We start from the raw sequence: 19874 nt of genomic DNA on the forward strand, positions 1-19874 counted from the left end.
ATACGCATTTATTATTAAAAGCTACCTGCAGCCCAGAACCATCCATTCATATTTTAGATAATCTAAAAACCCTACATCCCACAACCAGAGAAATGTTTGTTATCTTAAAAAATAATCCATGGACCAAAATTCATAATCAGCAGTAACAATAGAAGGCTCAATGTATATTTGTAAGAATCTAGGTGTGTGAGAAACTGTTGGTTAGTAAAGGCACCAATAATATGATTATATGTTAAAATTAAGAATTCCCGTTGAGAATTTTATTCCACTTTAGGTCTTTGCAGGGCAAATTTTATTTGTACTTTAGGTCTGATCTCTCACTGTGCTAAAAATGGTTGCTAGGGTTTTTCTTTTATCTCTTCCTTTCATCTCTTACTGGTGTATTTTAGTTTAAAAATTCCATTACATAAGTCATTATTATGTGTTACCATGTATTATATATTATTCTTAAAATAAGAGTCCAATAAACAAAGACGTTTAAGAAGCAGTTAAAAAATCTGTCACAATAATGATTTATGTAATGGAATTTTTTATATTAAGTAAAACCCCATAGCAAAGGTTAGTCTCCCAACAGCATCCTTGAAGTGGATATAATCAGTTAGAAAGTTTATAGAACCTGACTGGATGACAGTTTAAATGCCAGCTCTCAGAGGACCAACACTTAACCCTTGGTTCCTTTCACAAGCAAATGTCCCAGAGATAACTCTCAGTGGAATAAGAGTCAGTAATTCATTTCTACTTCAACCATAACAGAATTTGCAGCTAACAGTCTGGGGCAGGATGAGGTGAGCATTGTAGGAGGGTCGAGAGCTAGTGTAGAAGTGTCCCTAAAATGGGCAAAATCAGAGTCTGCATGGCCAAGGGTTATCTTCAGAAAGCCTAAGGACTGTCACTGCTAAGAATCTACCAGGTGTTAGGTGATGATTTCAGAACAAGACTACCTAATACAACACAGCTGCTCAGCAGGGTGACTTGAATTGATGGAATACTCTGGGCTGCCTAGTGGACTGATAGAGGGAAGGGCCCTGGGTGATGGCTGGGATATCACGGGGAACAACTTCACATCGCAGCACTTGATATAGTTTATACAGTGCTCTTCATTTGGAAGATGGGAATGGTAAAGGGGTGATAAATTAAATTTGCATAACATTCAAAAAAGAAAAACAGTAATGTTAACTGTTATGTGAAAAACTGGAAGGAGTAAAAGAAACAATTTTAAGACTTTAAACTCAACCCAAGACAAGGACAAGAATTCAACACTAATCACACAATACACAATTCAGGGTAATCTCAGTAAATGTGCTGGAGATGTGCTCACTGGGATGAAAAAGCTCCTCATACCAAAGGAGGGTTTCTGGTTTCAGAAAAGAATTACCTTTAGGGACACTAAGGATACAAGTTCACCAGGAATGAAAAGTTCCTGGCTGCTAAAGCATTTATGGCAAAATGTACACCTACTGAACTTATGTGGATAGGATTATGTGGATAGGAGAAAAAGGGAACTCCGATTTCAAAAATGCTTTACGTTAATTTTACTTTCTATTTACTCAAGTGAGAAGACAGGCCCAGTTGAGTGCCTGCTGGCTTAAAACTCTGTTTCTTTAAAGAAAAAAAATCTATAATTTCATGGTATGCAGATGAAAGCTAGCTTCTTCACAAGTGCCTAAGACTTTTAGATTAGTATTCCCCAACCATTTCCCTCTCCTTGCCCTCAGCATTTAGGGGCAATAAGGGCTTTATTTCATCTAATCAAAATGGTTTAAATTCCAGGTACAACTAAGAAGCCAATTTATATTTTCTTGGACTATTTGGATATTTTTCTGAATGTGAATCTCAAGGACAGTGCCCAGATTTGAGCAGAAGCTACAAAAGAATCGCTTTAGTCTACAGCTCTAAAAGCTACCATTTTCTTTAGAGTCACAACGAAGGGCATGTGGTTCATTCGTGTATTCTCTATTCATGGGCTCATGACTGGCTTTCTTTAGTCTCGAGGGCAGTAAACTTTTTTTTTTTTTTTAAAGAGTTTTGTGAAATGAAAGAATCTATAATTATTGCACACAACGAGGATTTTCATCATTATTTCTAAAGATATGCAGAAACATGTGCCAGGTCCTGTAGGAACTGGGAAACTAACAAATTTGCCTTGCTTATTATATCTGATGAATAATCAAATGCTGAAGATTCAGATGTCTGATGAGACCTTTGTTTTCTCACATGTGGACAGAAATGAACATTAGTTGATCCTTCACATTCAAGAATTAACAGAGACACATTCAAGAAGATAAAGGCCAAATCTTTGGGATGTTCAAGAGGTCACACAAATCGTGTGTAGAGCCTGGAGTCCTGAACAATGAAATAATAACACACAAGCTACCTGTTCATACAGTGTTATGTCCTGCAAGTGCTCTTTACCCCAGGGACAACCGACTGTGATGTTAAGAGCTTGGGCTCTCCAGAACTCTGGATTTTAAACCTGGCCCTACCACTTGTGACATCTGGGACGTAAGGTCAGTTACTTAACCTCTCAGCTTCCTCCATGAATAAATGAAGACAATAATTCCTACCTCATAGAAGTCATTTAATGCTTAAATGAGATACCATGTGATTTGCTTGGCCTGGTGCCTGAATGCTATAAATGCTCAAGAAATGGTAACTCTCACCACCGTTATCATCACTGTGGCTTTCCTTCTTGCCATTCTGCCACCTATTCGTGTGCTATGAATAAAATATATGGCGTGCAGGGCCAGAAGAAACCACCCTGTTACTCCTGTTCCCGAGGCCTGATCAAGACCAGAGGAGGACAAAGCATATTTCAAATCTAAATTCTAATGTTGCTGTCATTTCTGAGACTGTCTCCCTGTGTTTGTTTGCTTTAAAATGAATAGATTAATAAAAAATACTTATCCCCTGCATGAATATTTAATGGCAAACGCATGTGTATTCAATGATACGTCAAGGGTAAATTTTAACTAAGACTCCTTTTTAGAAGTGATCTGCCACTCAGGTTAAAATGGAGATCACTTTCTCCACTGAATTTAACTTCTTTTATCAGCAAAAGGAAGGAAAATGAGACAATCATTCATTATGTGGTTTATCTCTTTCATGCATATCCCCAGTGCTGATTAGGCATTATCTATATTTAGAGTGAGCTGAGCCCACACATCAGATGATCGTGCAGGTCAGTACTGACCTGATGCTAGTTCATACACAGGTGGGAGGAGCAGTTAGCCAGGTGTAAAAGGACAATGGGTGCTGGAGAAGGCAATGTTTCCCCCTCAGGGAAAAACACCTGCCCTTTTCTAGCCTCAGAAACCTTCGTAGGAGCCAGCAGCATCTTCTCTCTCAAATATTCTCTGCCAGAGCAGAGCATGGCCTCCATCAGCAGGGTGACCATATGATTTGCAGTTCAAAGAGACACTTTACAGTTGCACTTCCCAGCAGCCCCTAGCCACACGTAGTTATTTAATTAAAATGCAATAAAATGAAAAATTCAGTTTCTCAGCGCTGCTGGCCACATCTCAAGGGCTAGCGAGGCACACAAGGCTAATGTGTGTCTACCAAAGAGGACAGTCCAGAAGCAGGACGTTCCCAGCAACACAGGGACTCCTCTTGGATAGCACTGCTTTAGAGTGAGAAGGGGTGCTCACCAGGTGTACTGCTTGGACAACAAGCATGAACAAGAACCACCCCAGATAAACAGGACAAGCAGTCGCCCTGTTGTCAAAAAGCTATTTCACTTGTGCCTGAAATAAATGAGTATTTAAGAAACCAGCCCACTTCCCAAACCACACAGCAACTGTAATGCCATGGCATCGAGGCTCATAACCTCACGGCTCAACAGTTTTTGATGTTTCACGTTCAAGAGAATTTTCTGCAATCAAGGAAATGTTCTGTAAACTCTGCTTCCAGTACAACAGCCACTAGTCACGTGTGGCTACTGAGCACCTGAAATGTGGCTAGTGTGCCTGAGGAAGTGACTTTTTCATCTTATTTATGAATTAAAATAGACACAAGTGGCTAGTGGCTATTGAACGGGATGGCACAGCTTTAATCACTGAATTCCATGCTGGAGAGATGAGGATTGTTCTCCCTACGGTACTCTGGGTCAGCAACTCTATGGGAAGCCGGGTAAAGCATAAACCAGAATTAGAATAAAACGTAATGGACTGATGGCTTTTGAAACAAAATGGTATCCTACCTCTTTATTTGTGGAGGCTTCCGCGGGGTCACCAGGATGAAGGGGTGTGCTCAAAGACTCTGCACCCAGGGGTGAGGAACTGCCCGGAGATGGGGACTGGAAAACAGCAAAGAAAAACACAGTGAGAACTGCACGGGGAAGGACAGGGTGAACCGCTTGGCCTTGGGGACCTGGGGAGAGAGGAGAAAGTTGCAGGACTGAAGAACATTTCAGTAGTGAGAAAACTTCCTGGAACGGAGCTGCCAGTGGTGCCTAGAAGGCTTGGATTTGTCAAGCTTTCTTTAAATTCCTGCCCTGTTTTCAAAGAGGCCCTTACAGTTCCCCTTCTCCCTTCATCCACCACCTCAGGCCAAGTGCTGAAACACAGCAAAAGCTGATGACCGAACTTCAAGCACAGATGAATAAAGCTAATAGTGATACTCAAGTGGTTGGTTTCTGTTTTTAAAACATTTTTCTTATTGAAGGATACAAAGACTTTGGATGCTAAATGTCTTAAAAAATCACCTGTCCAAGATGACCTAAATGAAAAAGTAAAAATTAAAGCATAAAATTTTTAAAGAGGCAGCTGGGACTGGTTTTGATGAATGGAAACTGAACCAGTTGTAAAATATTTTGTCTGATTTAACTCAGCAGCCACGGAAAACAGGTATTTCAGCATCCAAACAACATTACCTTGGTGACTCTTAGAAGAGTTAAACTCTTTGTTAAGCAATATGTTTAAAAATAAGGCTTATCACTTAAAATGAACAAACTACAATAAAAGATACAACACGGCTCAATCTCAAGAATATTAAGAAAAAGTTAAAGGCACAGAGAAGCAAAAGCAGTTTGATTTCTTCAAAAACAAGGAAAATGAAATAATTTATTACATAAGGAGAAGGAAGAGAAGGGTATAGACTTGAGGAAGAGAAGGAGCCTTCAAAATTACTGGTAATTTTCCATTTGTCAAATTAGGTGATGAGAACACTGTTTTATTTTTTATAATAAACACATCTTTTTTAAAATCTATTTTTAATTGGAGGATAATTGCTTTAGAGCATTGTGTTCATTTCTTCCCTACCACAACTTGAATCAGCCCTAAGTATACATATGTTCCCCTCCCTCTTGAACCACCCCCCACCCTATCCCACCCCTCTAGGTTGTCACAGAGCACCAGGTTGAGCTTCCTGTGTTACACAGCAACTTCCCAGGAGCTATCTTTTACCTATGTTAATGGATATGCTTCAATGCTACTTTCTCAATTTGTCCCATCCTCTCCTTTCTCCACTTAAAAAAACACTTTTAAATACTCATTGATCTACTATAATCTAATATACTATAAGATCTACTATAATAAAAGAAAAAGAAAAAAAAGAAGACTTAGAAAAGGTTTGGAAAGCAGGGGTTCCATCAGGCATGTTACTGCCCCCAGGTGATGGGCTCAGGCTCCCTGTGCGGGCCCCTGCTTGAATGGATCTGAAGCTCCAGGCCAGTGAAGGTGTTTAAAACTCTCCCCAGCTGATCCCCAAAGATTTCTGCATGCTCCCAAAATCTGGGGGATGAAGAAAATCTTCAGGTAAGCCACAGGGATGCTTAAGAATTCTGTAGCCATGGTCCTCTGAGAGCAAGAACACACCACTTTGATGGAAGGCATAAAACCTAGTCCAGGTAAAGACCTATTCTCTGAGGAAGTGTAGGGATATGAGTGAGGAGAGGTACATGCTGGGCAAAGAAAGCAAAATCACACGAGCAGTAGCTTGAGCCTGCTCCTGATCTCTGGAGACCGAGCCCCAGGGGAAGTGGGGGTACAGAGACATCAGGAATGTATCTCTGCTTGGGGAAGGTGAACGTTCCATGGAGCATGGTGCAGAGGAGGGGAGGGAGCATGTTCATACATGGGGGGCGGGGGTGGTCAGCAAGCACTGGGTGAAATCACAAAAACAATAAATTCTTTCCAAAAAGTCTCAGTTACAGGAAATACCCAATGAACTGAAGGATGATGTGAGACAGAGTTACATGCACAGACATGGTGCTGTCTCATGTTGCTGCGAGGCCTGGATGTGTTTCCCATGAGCTGATGTACCTGATTCTGAGCAGAGAGGTGAGGACTAGCGAGCCTCTTCATCACACACGTGCAGAATCAGCTGCTCCATAGTTAAGCCAAGAGGACACACATCAGGGTGACATGAGGTACAAAGTACCTGAGCCCCTTGGTCTCTGGATGCAAGAAAGGTGCCCCGTGTGCCTCTGAAAAGAACACACAGAACTTTTCATTTGGCACCCCCAGAGAGGTGGTGGGGACTTGCTGAGTTAGCTCTATGTCTGGCCTACTCAAAATTAATGGAGTAGTTTTCATGAGAATTTAATGCCTTTACATTTTCCTAGTTTTTCAAATATAAAGCACTTCTTAGATATTTATGTCTATTTTTCCCCAAGTAATTTTCTCTGTCACAAAGATTTTAAAGGTCTAGTCCCTGGGGAAGCTAGCACAGCTGCTTTTTCTTTAATTGCTTGGTTTGAGGGCCAACGTATCACTTTCATTAAAAAAAAAAAAAGCTCCCAAAGTATCCCATAGTGCCTATTTCTCTAATTAGTTTCTGTTGCAAAGCTTCTAAAAATGGAGGCTTTACAGTGCTGTGAGCACCAGGTCATCTCTGGATGATGTGAGAAGACAGGTTATCTGCAGAGCAGGCTGGGGTACAGAAGAGGCAGGTCGGACCCCACGATAAGGCTTGGTGACCAGCGCCAGTCACCCACCACGGAACCCCAGAGAAGAGGGTACACGTGACTCTGGTGGGCACTGTCTTGCCGAGGCTCTCACGGGACCCACACCAGGCCTGATTAGGAGCCACTTCTCTTCCCTAGCCTTCCACATGCAAATGAGGCCCCTTGAGCTTCCGTTTGCACATGCAATTACTGACCTCCATCTAGAGCGTTCTCCCTCGTTCTCTCCTTCGAAACTGCTCATCTTGTTGAAGCCTTCTCAGACTCTGTTCAAGCTACTATTCTCCCCTGATGGCACGTCCCAGGTTTTGTAATTATCTGTTTCTGTGTGTGCCTCCCCTTTCCCAAGAACTCTTTAGAAAAGCTCTTGTGTTCATCTTGGTGATCCAAGTGCCTCGCCCTGGGCACTTGTGAACAGCAGGGACTCACTCAGTAAATGTTCACTGACTAAATGATGTCAATGTGGTTTTCAGCCTTACCATGTTTTCCAGCTTGTGCCCAAAGCAGTCAACAACTACTCTCTTGTATTATTTCTGGAGGTCAGTCATAAGCCTCTTTCTGTTATGGGACCCCTACAGTGCTACATCTGCATTTTGAAGTAGAAAAGTAGAGAAATGGCCTTTGCCAGTGAAGACTCCGACCTTAGCTCCGGCAAAGTTCCTTTAAAGCACAAAACTGTCCCCAAGAGATTACCCTACCTGGAAGCCTACTACCCAGCTACACCACTGCTGACAAAGTCAAGATGGACAAACACCTTCAGAGCAGACACGGACTCCACGGAGCCCAAGCCAAGGGGTTAATGTCAATTCATCTCAAAGGTCTGCTTTAAAAGTCCTTTGCCCCTCACCCCAACTTCTGCCTCATCATATGCTGAAGAGTGGAGAGAAAACCAGAAATTGGAAAATAGTTTTTACTTTCAAAGAATGTATGGGAGGCAAAATTTAACCAATGATATGAGGCAAAAAGTAAAAACTATCATTACATATTTCTGTCTGTAGTTTCATGCTTTCTGGGTTACTGCATGGATATTCAATTTCAGGCAAATGAGACCAAGGGTGGGAAGCAAAGGTGGGCTTGGAGATTCACAAAGGTAAGTGCCATATCGGGTCTCTAGGAAGGCACTGTTCAAAGATGACTCGACAACTCCCTGCTCTGGAATTACAGGAGGTCTCCTTAAGCTCAACAATTTGTTTTCTATAGATTATGTTCTAGCTCTAGGGTGGTAAAAGCAGAGCTCCCAGTCTTCAGACTTAGGCTCTTCAATGCCAGGACAAGAGATGGATAATCCTGTCCTTAGGTCCAAGGATGCAAGAGCATCTGGAGGGAAAGCCAACCAGTCATTTTCATTCACTGGACATCTCTTAGGGGCACATAAACTGTTGATGGTTGGGGGAGAGATACACAAACAGTTTGTGGCACTTTCAGGCTATGCTTGTAGGGGTGAAAAGCAGTGCACGATTAATTATTACTTATTTATTCCTCCAGTAGATATTTCAACACCTCCTTGTGTTCCTAGCACTGGACCCAGAAACAAAGAGGCAAGAGATGTTATGGTTGTTCCATCCACCCTTTTCCAAGGAGGAGGAGGAAACGTATGAAGTCTGCGCCACGGCAGGTGGCGCAGACATGCATTCATACACGGAAACACAGAGTTGGGAGGGCCCACTTCTGCAGGAGGGAAGGAGTGTGTACCGGCAGTGCTACTGCACTGGGAAGGCTCTGCTTCAGCTGAGCCCTGAAACCTGGACGGTCTTCGTGCAGCAGGATGGGACTGGGAAGAGGTTGAAGGTACTAGAGACAGAGGCAGGGAGGGAGGCACAGCTCTGCAGGGAGGTGAGAAATGGGCTGAACAGCGGGGCTGGGACCAGTCACTGGAGCCCCACTTGGGGACAGACTGTGCCTACTCTCTGCCTAGAGGCTATTTTCTTTATAAGTCACTGGCCTGTTGTCCTCATTGGAGAAGCACAGTCTAGGCACTTTAATAACTATTTCCTGAACTGAACTGGAAAATCTAAAGGACTGAGGGGCTGAGTTACCATTTTGGTCTTCCTTTCCCCCTAATCCTCTTTCATCCTTGGATATCTGCAAAAAGAACAGATTATCACCCAGAAAAGCTGACGGAATGACCCTGAGAACAACCCAAGGCCACGGGTAAAGAACCGCTGGCTCTCTCCAAATGGACAGTGCTGTTTTCAGAAAAGCCTAAAGACTGAGGCAGTGCCGAGAGCAAGGCTGTGATGTGGAGAGGTGCACAGGGATGGCGAGAGACTTCTGGAGGAAGTCTAGTCAAAAGGCACAAAAAACTGAGCTTGACCTGGGTCACTCACTCGCTTATCTAACACGGAAGTGCTGGCAGTATCTGCAGAAGCCCAGGTCCCTGCCTGTGCCCAAGGAGCTCCTGGTCTGGCAGGGCAGGCAGACCCGTGAACACATGTGAGATGTCCTCTGTAAGGAATGTCACTGAGTCCCTGAGAAAACAAGTTACCTTAACATAAAAACCACTAAGGAGCTAACTACTTGCAGGGTTAGTGTCTGTCTTCACAGTCTTCCCTCTCAAACACTAGCGTCTATCTGGTCCACATCTTTGTCAGCTGATCTCTGTTGACTGCTGGGACCATCTGGTGTTTCCAGACAAAACCAAACCAGAACTAAACAGCAACTGCATTGCAGGGCAGAAGTGCAAATACTGCAAAAATAAAGAAAAAGCAGAATTTCAAAACTGAAGGTGGTAAAACCGGAGAACTGCTCAAACCCACTATGAGCCTTCGAAAAGCTGGTGGAGCTACACCAGTTAACAATTAAAAAGAGAAAAATGGAAGGATAATGATGTTCAGGTCAGTCGCTCAGTTGTGTCCGACTCTTTGTGACCCCAAGGGCTGCAGCATGAAAGGCCTCCCTGTCCATGACCAATAATGATGTTAGAGGTGCTTCAAAACAAGCATGACTGGAACATCTGATAACAGAGGCCCTTGGGAAAACAGTCTTTAAATATTTTTGCTGAAATGGTCCTTTCTGTGATTGAAAGGACTGTTTCTGATCATGCTGCAGGAGTCATGTGTGGATTGAAGGCAGTTGTTCTAGTGTATGATTCAATGACTTTTTTCTGAGAAAAATTATGACTCTTTAAGTCAATACCTCTTCTCTAAGCTCATACAACTCAATAACAAAAAACAAACAGCCCAGTAAAAAAAATGTGGGCAGAACTAAGCAGACATTTCTCAAAAAAATTCATACAAATGGCCAATAGGCACATGAAAAGATGCTCATTACCACGAATTATCAGAGAAAGGAAAATATAACTACAGTGAGGTATCACCTCACACTAAGAACAATGCTGGAGAGGGTGTGGAGAAAAGGAAACCCTCCTATACTGTTGATGGGAACGTAAATCGGCGCAGTCACCATGGAAAACAGTATGGAGGTTCCGTAAAAACTAAAAATAGAGTATGAGCCAGCAATCCCACGCTGGGCATACATCCAAACAAAACTATATTAAAGAGATAAGTGTACCCCTATGTTCAGAGAGGATGAGATGGCTGGATGGCATCACCGACTTGATGGACATGAGTTTGAGTGAACTCCAGGAGCTGGTGATGGACAGGGAAGCCTGGCATGCTGCAGTCCATGGGGTTGCAAAGAGTCGGACATGACTGAGTGACTAAACTGACCCCTCTGTTCAGAGCAGCACTATTCACAGTAGCCATGGAAACAACCTAAATGTCCGTCAGCAAAAGGATGGATAAGGAAGATGTAGTACATATATCCAACGGAATACTACTCTGCCACAAATAAGAATGAAATAACGCCATCTGCAGTAACCTGGAGGGACTGAGATCACACTGAGAGAAGTCAGAAAGAGAAAGACAAATACTATATGGAGTCTAAAATAGGACATAAATGAACTTATCTGTGAAACAGAGACAGACTCACAGAGAGAACAGACTTGTGGTTGCCAAGAGGGAGGGAGGGAGGAAGGAGGGACAGATTGGGAGTTTGGGGTTAGCAGACGCCAACTATTACATCTTATATATAGGGTAGATAAACAACAAGGTCCTACTGGGGACAGGGAACTACATTCAATACCCTGTAGTAAGCCATAATGGAGAACAACATGAAAAATAACATATATATGTATAACAATCACTTTTCAGCACAGCAGAAATTAACACAACATTGTAAATCAACTATACTTCAATGAGATAAACTGAAAAAATACTTCTCTAAGAATTCATATACAGATGAAATTATAACTGACATGTTGTTAATCAAAAAATAAACTAAGCTTATGTTTGTAATTTTTAGTATGGTTTTTCAAGGTAAAGTTCTAATCAAATCCCTTTCTCCCCATACTTACTTTGAAACCTTGGCATTTGCTGTAAGAGAATGAATTTTAAGTAGACCTTTGAAGGTACACTGACACGAGGATCCTTTGGGACAGTCCCTCTGTCTCCCCTGGTTGGTTAAAATATGACATGACAGCAGCCATAACAGATATGAGCAGGTGGGAGCAAAGACCATCTGGACCAGAGAAAGCTTCCAGTGGAGAAGACACAAGTCTTCTGTGCCACAGTGCCCAGGACTTGGAAGGCCCTGGAAAGGCTCCTGGTTGTTGGGAAGTTAAAAAAAAAAAAAAATCAATGAATTCCTAAGACACTGGCCAAGTTTTCACAGCTACCATGTTCTGGCTTTCCAATATTAGAGTCCATTTTCAAAAGCATAGGTGATTACAGGGAACACAAGTTACATATCTCCTTTGAAAAATACTGACGTTTTAATTTTCTATTGTGGCAGAACAAGCAAGATTGCAACTCAGGTTTCAGGATACTGAAAGGGCTAAGTGCTCCAACACCAGCATCTGGCAGACCTGCACTGCGTGTGAATCCTGGCTTCACCACTCACCGCCAGGTTCCCAGCCTCTGACTCTTTTGAGAATGACATGAGGATTGGGAATGACATGAGGATTAATTGGTAACAATGCACAGAGAATCAGCTCAGTGCCTGGGCATGCACAAAGCACTTAACCAATATTTGAGAATCTTTTAAGATTACAATAAAAACAAAAATTACTTTGCCCTTATGGGAGAGTGTTCACAAGGACAATGCATACCCATGGGGATATTTTCTTCATCTCATCTTGCTTCCTTCCTTATTAACATTTTATTCATGAATAAAATTAAAAAGCACACAGAAGGTTCTATAAAAATCATGCCACAAAGATTTTAAATTACTTTATAAGCCCCAAGACTCTTACTGGTATAATGGCAAGAATAGCTCATTACTGGCTATGGCTAGGGGGTACACACAATGACTGCATGAAGTTTCTGGCATGTTCAATTCAAGACAGTGTGTTGGAGCATGAAGACTGAGTATGATGCTATTATGGTGATTGATTTACAAAAGAGAGCCATGTTCGTATTCATTGCTCTAGGGTTAAATGACGACAGCTCACATAGACCATGACACACTGATACACTCCACTGTTTAGGACGCCTGCTACAAGATCCCAGCTGGCTCCAGCCAAGTCTGATGAATCCCAGCACACAAAGGTCCATTTCTTCAAAGGGAACTCAGGGACAAAAATCTCACTGCAACCAAGGGTAGGAGAAATAATCCTTTAAAATCATAGTTTTACCAAGCCTATGAAGTATTTAGCAACTTCAATTATATGGAGAAACTCACAGAGCCTGAAAATAAGGTGTTGTTTTTTTTTTAAAGTCACCAAACAGCTGACATATAACATGTAACCCAAACACTAAGAACTCATAAACATTCTTCACCAGTGTTATGGATAATGTCCCTCTCAAACATATATATTAAAACCTCAACCTGTCCCCCTCCCCACAGTGGGATGAAATGGGAAGGTGGGGCCTCTGGGAGGTGATTAGTCATGAGGATGGAGCCCCTGTGAACAGGATTAGTGCCCTTCTAAGAGGCACAAGAGAACTTGGTTCCTCTTTCACTGCCTTCCACCCCAACACAGCAAGAAGATGGCCATCTACAAACCAGGAAGAGAACACTCACCAGAAGCTGACCATCCTTGTACCCTCATCTCAGACTCCTAGGCTCCAAAATTGTGAGAAATAAATTTCTGTTGCTTAAGCCACCAGGTCTATGCTATCTTGTTACATCAGGCCAAACTGAGTAAGACATTGAGACCTCTCATGAAGCACCTATTTACTCTCATTATTTTAAATACAATTTTAACAAGCTCTGAGGAATTCATTCCTCAATTGGAAAAACTTAAGTGGTTCCTTTTTGCTTAAAGAATAAATCCTAGACTCTTTTACCTTGGCACTTAAGGCATCCAAGGTTTGGCCTGAATTTCTTTACCATTTTCCACCCTTCCAAGTTCTTATTGTCTGCAATCAAGCCACTGAACTCCTTTCTGTTCCCTGTGAGTTTCTGGTGTGAACCTTTGTTTATGCTCTTGTCTGAGCCCCACATGTTCAGAACCCTCCAAAGGCCCACTTCAAATACTAGTTCTTTAATGAAGTCTTTCCAGTTCTCTTAGGCAAAATGAATCCCTCTCCTATGAGAATTGCTTGTATTTTATCTGTGTCATTCTTACAATGCATCACTTTCTCCATTATATTTCATAAAATTATAATACTATTAGATAATATTTTAGTTACAGTATTTAATAATCACTTTGAAGGCAGAATTTATGATTAACTTACATTTTCTTTTTCAAGTGCTTAATCAGGATTCCCCATAAAAAATACAAAAGGTGTTCCAGAAAAGTCTTAAATATATGGAAGGATGCATGGGCACCAATTCTTTAATATCAGAGGAAAAAAGGAAACACAAAAAAGAAAAAGGTTTACATACGAAGCATGTTCTAGACACGTGTAGCATTGCACTCATGTGCTCATATGGAAGTCTGTGGGTACATGTAGCTCAGGGTTCTTGTCACTATTTTTAATTTATTTTATTGATTTATAGTGTTGTGCTAATTTCTGCTGTACAGCAGTGATTTAGTTATACATATATATATATATTCTTTTTCATGTTCTTTTTCATTACAGTTTATCACAGAATATTGACTATACAGGGCTTCCCTGGTGGCTTAGATGGTAAAGAATATGTCTGCAATACAGGAGATCTGGAAAAGGTCAGTTTTTCATTCCAATCCCAAAGAAGTGCAATGCCCAAGAATGCTCAAACTACTGCACAGTTGTGCTCATTTCACATGCCAGCAAGGTTAATTAGTGGTCAAAATCCGTCAAGCTAGGCTCCAGCAGTATGTGAACCAAGAAATTCCAGGTGTACTAGCTCGATTTAGAAAAGGCAAAGGAACCAGAGATCAAATTGCCAACATCCTTTGGGTCATAGATAAAACAAGGGAATACCAGAAAAACATTTGCTTCATTGATTACGCTACAGCCTTTGACTGTGTGGATCACAACAAACTGTGGAAAACTCTTAATGAGATGGGAGTACCAGAACACCTTATCTACCTCCTGAGAAACCTATATGCAGGTCAAGAAGCAACAGTTAGAACTGGATATGGAACAACGGACTAGTCCAAAACCAGGAAAGGAGTACGCCAAGGCTGTATACTGTCACCCTGCTTATTTAACATATATGCAGAGTATATCATGGGAAATGCCAGGCTGGAATCATGATTGCTGGGAAAAATATCACCAACCTCAGATATGCAGATGATACCACTCCAATGACAGAAAGTGACGGGGAACTAATGAGCCTCCTGAAGAGGGTGAAAGAGGAGAGTAAAAACATGGCTTAAAACTCAATATTCAGAAAACTAAGATCATGGCACCTGGTCCCATCACTTGGTTGCATCCAACTTTTTGTGACCCCATGGACTGCAGCATGCCAGGCTTCCTTGTCCTTCACTATCTCCCAGAGTTTGCTAAAATTTATGTCCACTGAGTCAATGATTTCATCCAACCATCTTATTCTTTGTAACCCCTTTCTCCTCCTGCCCTCAAACTTTCCCAGCACCAGGGTCTTTTCCAATGAGTAGGCTCTTCGCATCAGGTGGCCAAAGTATTGGAGCTTCAGCATCAGTCCTTCCAATGAATATTCAGGGTAGATTTCCTGTAGGATTGACAGATTTGATCTCCTTGCTGCCCAAGGGACTCTGAAGTCTTCTCTTTCAGCACCACAGTTCGAAAGCATTGATTCTTCGGCACTCAGTCTTCTTTATGGTCCAACTCTATTTTAATTTTCTTGGTCTCTAAAATCGCTATGGATGGTGACTGCAGCCATGAAGTTGAAAGACACTTGCTCCTTGGAAGGAAAGCTACGACAAACTTAGCGTATTAAAAAGAAGAAACACCACTTTGCTGACAAAGTTCCATATAGTCAAAGCTATGGTTTTTCCAGTCACATGTGGATGTGAGAAGTGAAGTGTTAGTTGCTCAGTCATGTCCAACTCTTTGTGACCCCATGGAGTGTAGTCTGCCAGGCTCCTCTGTCCATGTAATTTTCCAGTTAAGAATACTCGAGTGGGTTGCCATTTCCCCTCCCAGGGGTCTTCTGACCCAGAGACTGAACCTGGGTCTCTTATGTCTCCTGCACTGGCAGGTGGGTTCTTCACCACTAGAGCCACAATGATTTTTTCAGTAGTCACGTATGGATGTGAGAGTTGGACCATAAAGGAGGCTGAGTGCCAAAGAATGCATACGGACTTTCAAAGTCAGGGGGTTTCCGAGGGCAGGTCACAGTATAGGCTCTAGTCTTTCTGAGAAACTTCCACTTTTGGGGTGGGGTGGGGTGTAGGGGGTGACTTCTGTGTCTCTGGTGTTCTCAGATAGCTTTTTCAGTATGTGTATCAGTTTAACCAGTGTTATCCTCTTCCTCAAGTAAATGCACACTGTTTTCCTCACTGATACAAAGTGTTTTAAATTAACCTATTCTATGTTACGATTATTAAAAAAATACCAAATATATGATTAGTTTTTTCTTGCTCCGAGATATGTTTGTGCTTCTGAAAATCAAAACTGCTGAAGAAACCCATAATTATTCACTTTCAATTCAAACTGTATTATCAATGCACATTTGTATTTCCTTAATGTGGTGAAGCAGGAAAGTTAGCATAGGCATAGTAGGGGCATAATTATGTCATTAAAATGATAATAGCCTGGGCCTAATGAAGTGTTTTATATACACATTTATAATGGATTCAATTAATACCAATGGAACATTTTGAGATAACTGTCAGAATATTCTAAGCATTTCCATTTTCTTTTCCCACAGGGAAAATGCTCACATTCCCAGTCCCAAGTCTGCTAAACCCTCGGCAAGACTGCTAGTGTGAGGATCCAGTCCACCTAGCAGCTCGGAGAAAGCCTTGCACTGCAGCGATCTCCTAGGTACAGGCTGCTTTCCTCTTCAGGGGACCACACAGATCACTCATTTTATCACTACCTGAAGGGCTCTACCATGTTTCAGAATATGGGAAAAAAAATTGACTAATTTGACTCAAAGGAAAAAAAATTGACCAATTAATTATTAACTAAAGTCATTCCTGAAACATCTGATAACTTATCATCTGTTAAAACTGATCTATAAACCAATGTTATCTTTCCCCCTTTGAAATAGCCTCATTGTATTTATTTGAAATGCATTACAACTTGTGATGGACTCATTTATGAGGAGGCTTCCATCATGTTCATTTTCCATCTAGGTCCGTATCCCTGATGGTCCTCCTGCACGAGCATCCTCAGGCCATACGGAATGTGAGCTCAGTGAGAGGAAAACCAAAGTGGCTTTTAGTTTGTATTAAGAGATGCAGCTAAGAGCAAACCATTTGCTGTAATAACACGTTATCTACTAAAAACAATAATAGCTACTGTTTGTTGACAGCTTACTATGTGCCAGGTACTATACAGGGTTCACTTTGCCCATCAGCTCATTTATTAACAAATCAGTTCCTAACGTGCAAGGCACTAATTTCCATTCATTTTCATTAGCATTATGGAAGCAAAAGACAAACAAAGAGCCTGGAATTAGAGGCTACAGTGCCTAAATGAACTCATTTATCAGAACACAGCAAATAACAATGTGACGCTGACGGAGAGGAAGCAAAGTGCAATCTTTCTAAGTGGTCAGCCTTTTCTTTTTTCAGGTCGTCTTGGACTTACCAGCAACAGGCAAACCTGATTACATCTCTTCCCATCCTATTCCAGCTCTGTTCACTTACTCCTACTGTCAAGGGAAATGCAGAAAATGCACAATCTGACAGGACTAGAAGAAAACCAAGAGCAAAGCAGCAAACACAGCTGTGAAGCTGAGGATCCACCTACCTCATCTTCGTGACACTCAAATTGGTACATCCAGAAATTCTCCATCTTTATGGGTACTCTCTGGGTAGCAGGGCCAGCTCTTGAGCATCCACTTGTGAGCTGAGGCTAACTCCTGATCCCAGTGTGTGCCTGGTGGATTGTTTCCAGTGGTGTTAGGTGGCCAAGTCAATAATGTAACTTGTAACAGGAGATGTAACCAACTCCCAGGGTGTCTGACCCAGCTGCATTAACCCCTCAGTGCCCGATGGTCCCGGCAGTCATGCGTCACTACTGGAGCATCATCACCTGATGTTTCTGAGGAGGGGCTGGCCTCCCTCTTCTGGCAGTAATGCCTACTATTTCTGGGGGAAAATAAACTCGGTTCTGAGGTGCTACCAGAAACTTTCACACACTCTAAACTCTGCTATGTTTATAGAACCTGTGAAAAGAGCATCCAGTTCATATGGAAGGAAGGGGCGGGAGCTGGAAAAAGAGGCTCGCTCAGAGCCAGTGTCAGAACAAACCTGGGCTTGTGGCCAGCCAGGGCCTGGGGGCACAGGATGCTGACAGTGGACCCTCCCCACCTCTTCACATTTGCTGAATACCCCCACACTGAAATCTGAATAAGCTGAAATGGCAAGTCAGATACACAAACACAAAAAGAAGCTGCCCCCATGGTCAACATGGTGCGATACACACCAACAAGAATACACAGAAGAATCACACAAAAAAGATCTTAATGACCTGGATAACCATGATGGTGTGCTCACTCATGTAAAGCCAGACATCCTGAAGTGTGAAGTCACTTAGGACGCATTGCTACAAATAAAGCTAGTGGAGGTGACAGAATTCCAGCTGAGCTATTTCAGATCCTAAAAGAATGATGCTGTTAAAGTTCTGCACTCGGAATACTCAGCAGCAGCAACAGAACTGGAAAAGATCAGTTTACATTTCAATCCCAAAGAAGTGCAATGCCAAAGAATGTTCAAACTACTGCACAATTGCACTCATTTCACATGCTAGCAAGGTCATGCTCAAAATCCTCCAAGCTAGGCTTCAAAAGTATGTGAACTGAGAACTTTCAGATGTGAAAGCTGGATTTGGAAATGGCAGAGAAACCAGAGATCAAATTGCCAACATCTGCTGGATCACAGAAAGAAGAGAATTCTGGAAAAATATCTACTTCTGCTTCATTGACTATACTAAAGCTTTTGACTATGTGGATCACAACAAAGCGGAAAATTCTTGAAGAGATGGGAGTACCAGACCACCTTATCTGTCTCCTGAGAAACCTGTATGCAGGTCAAGAAGTAACAGTTAGAACCAGACAGGGATCAATGGACTGGTTCAAAATTGGGAAAGGAGAATGTCAAGGCTGTATATTGTCACCCTGCGTATTTAACTCATATGCAGAGTATCATGCAAAATGCTGGGCTGGATGAAGCACAAGCTGGAATCAAGATTGCCAGGAGAAATATCAATAACATCAGATATGCAGATGACACCATCCTAATGCCAGAAAGCAAAGAAGAACTCAAGAGCTTCTTGATGAAGGTGAAAGAGGAGAGTGAAAAAGCTGGCTTAAAACCCAACATTCAAAAAATTAAGATCATGCATCTGGTCCCAACACTTCATGGCAAATAGGTGGGGAAGAAATGTAAACAGTGACAAACTTTTATCTTCTTGGGCTCCAAAATCACTGCAGATGATGACTGCAGCCATGAAATTAAAAGATGGTTGCTCCTTGGAAGAAAAGCTATGACCAACCTAGACAGCGTATTAAAAAGCAGATTCTGCCAACAAAGGCCCGGGTAGTCAAAGCTATGGTTTTTCCAGTAGTTGTACATGAATGTGACAGGTGGGCCATAAAGAAGGCTAAGCACCAAAGAATGGACACTTCTGAACTGTGGTGCTGGAGAAGACTGTTGAGAGTCCCTTGGACTGCAAGGAGAGCAAACAGTCAATCCCAAAGGAAATTAACCATGAATATTCACTGGAAGGACTGATACTGATGCCGAAGCTCCAATACCTTGGCCACCTGATGCAAAGAGCTGACTCACTGGAAAAGACCCTGATGCTGGGAAAGATTGCAGACAGGAGATGAAGCGGGTGACAGAGGAAGAGATGGTTGGATGGCATCACTGACTCAATGGACATGAGTTTGAGCAAACCTCTGGGAGATAGTGAAGGATGGGGAAGCCTGGAGTGCTGCCATTCATGGGGTCACAAGGAGTCAGACACTCCTGAGCAACTGAACAACAGTAGGTAAACACAAACTGGCTTTCAGAGCTGGACTGTGTCCACTTATTCCCAGGAAAGACAAGACTAATACAGGTGGAACTGAGCTGGAAGGAACTAATGGAAACAGAGTTGGGCAGGTTGGTGCTAAAGACAGACAGACAGACCTCCCAGAGTCAATCACCTCTTAACTAGCCACGGCAATTGGGGAGGCTGCGGATGCACAAAAGATGAAAGGTACAGAACATGCAAGACACTCACTGTAACAGATGGCTTCAGCCTTCCTTCTCACCAATCCCTTTATGAGACGGGATGACAGGTCTCTCTCCCTAGTTTACCTGATGAACTGTAAGAGTCAAAAGGTAGAAGAGAGAGAAGCAAAGGACCTAATGATCCACAACTGGAAAATCCGCCCATGTGAGGCGACAGCTTCCTGTGCTGTGGACATCTCTGCAGGCCAGGCCAGAGAGAGCAGGTCCTCGGGG

General features: G+C 42.3%; 1 protein-coding gene across 1 annotated transcript in view; it reads right to left on the reverse strand.

Moving 5' to 3' along the window:
- APBA1 (amyloid beta precursor protein binding family A member 1) overlaps window positions 1–19874 on the reverse strand; it is an 81859-nt gene that overhangs the window by 36956 nt on the left and 25029 nt on the right. Inside the window, exon 2 of the mRNA XM_068974432.1 lies at window positions 4199–4294. Within this exon, the coding sequence (XP_068830533.1) occupies window positions 4199–4294 (96 nt within the window). The remainder of the gene's footprint in view (window positions 1–4198; window positions 4295–19874) is intronic.

Source organism: Capricornis sumatraensis, chromosome 6 (genome assembly GCF_032405125.1).
Source record: "Capricornis sumatraensis isolate serow.1 chromosome 6, serow.2, whole genome shotgun sequence".
Classification (NCBI taxonomy): Eukaryota; Metazoa; Chordata; class Mammalia; order Artiodactyla; family Bovidae; genus Capricornis; species Capricornis sumatraensis.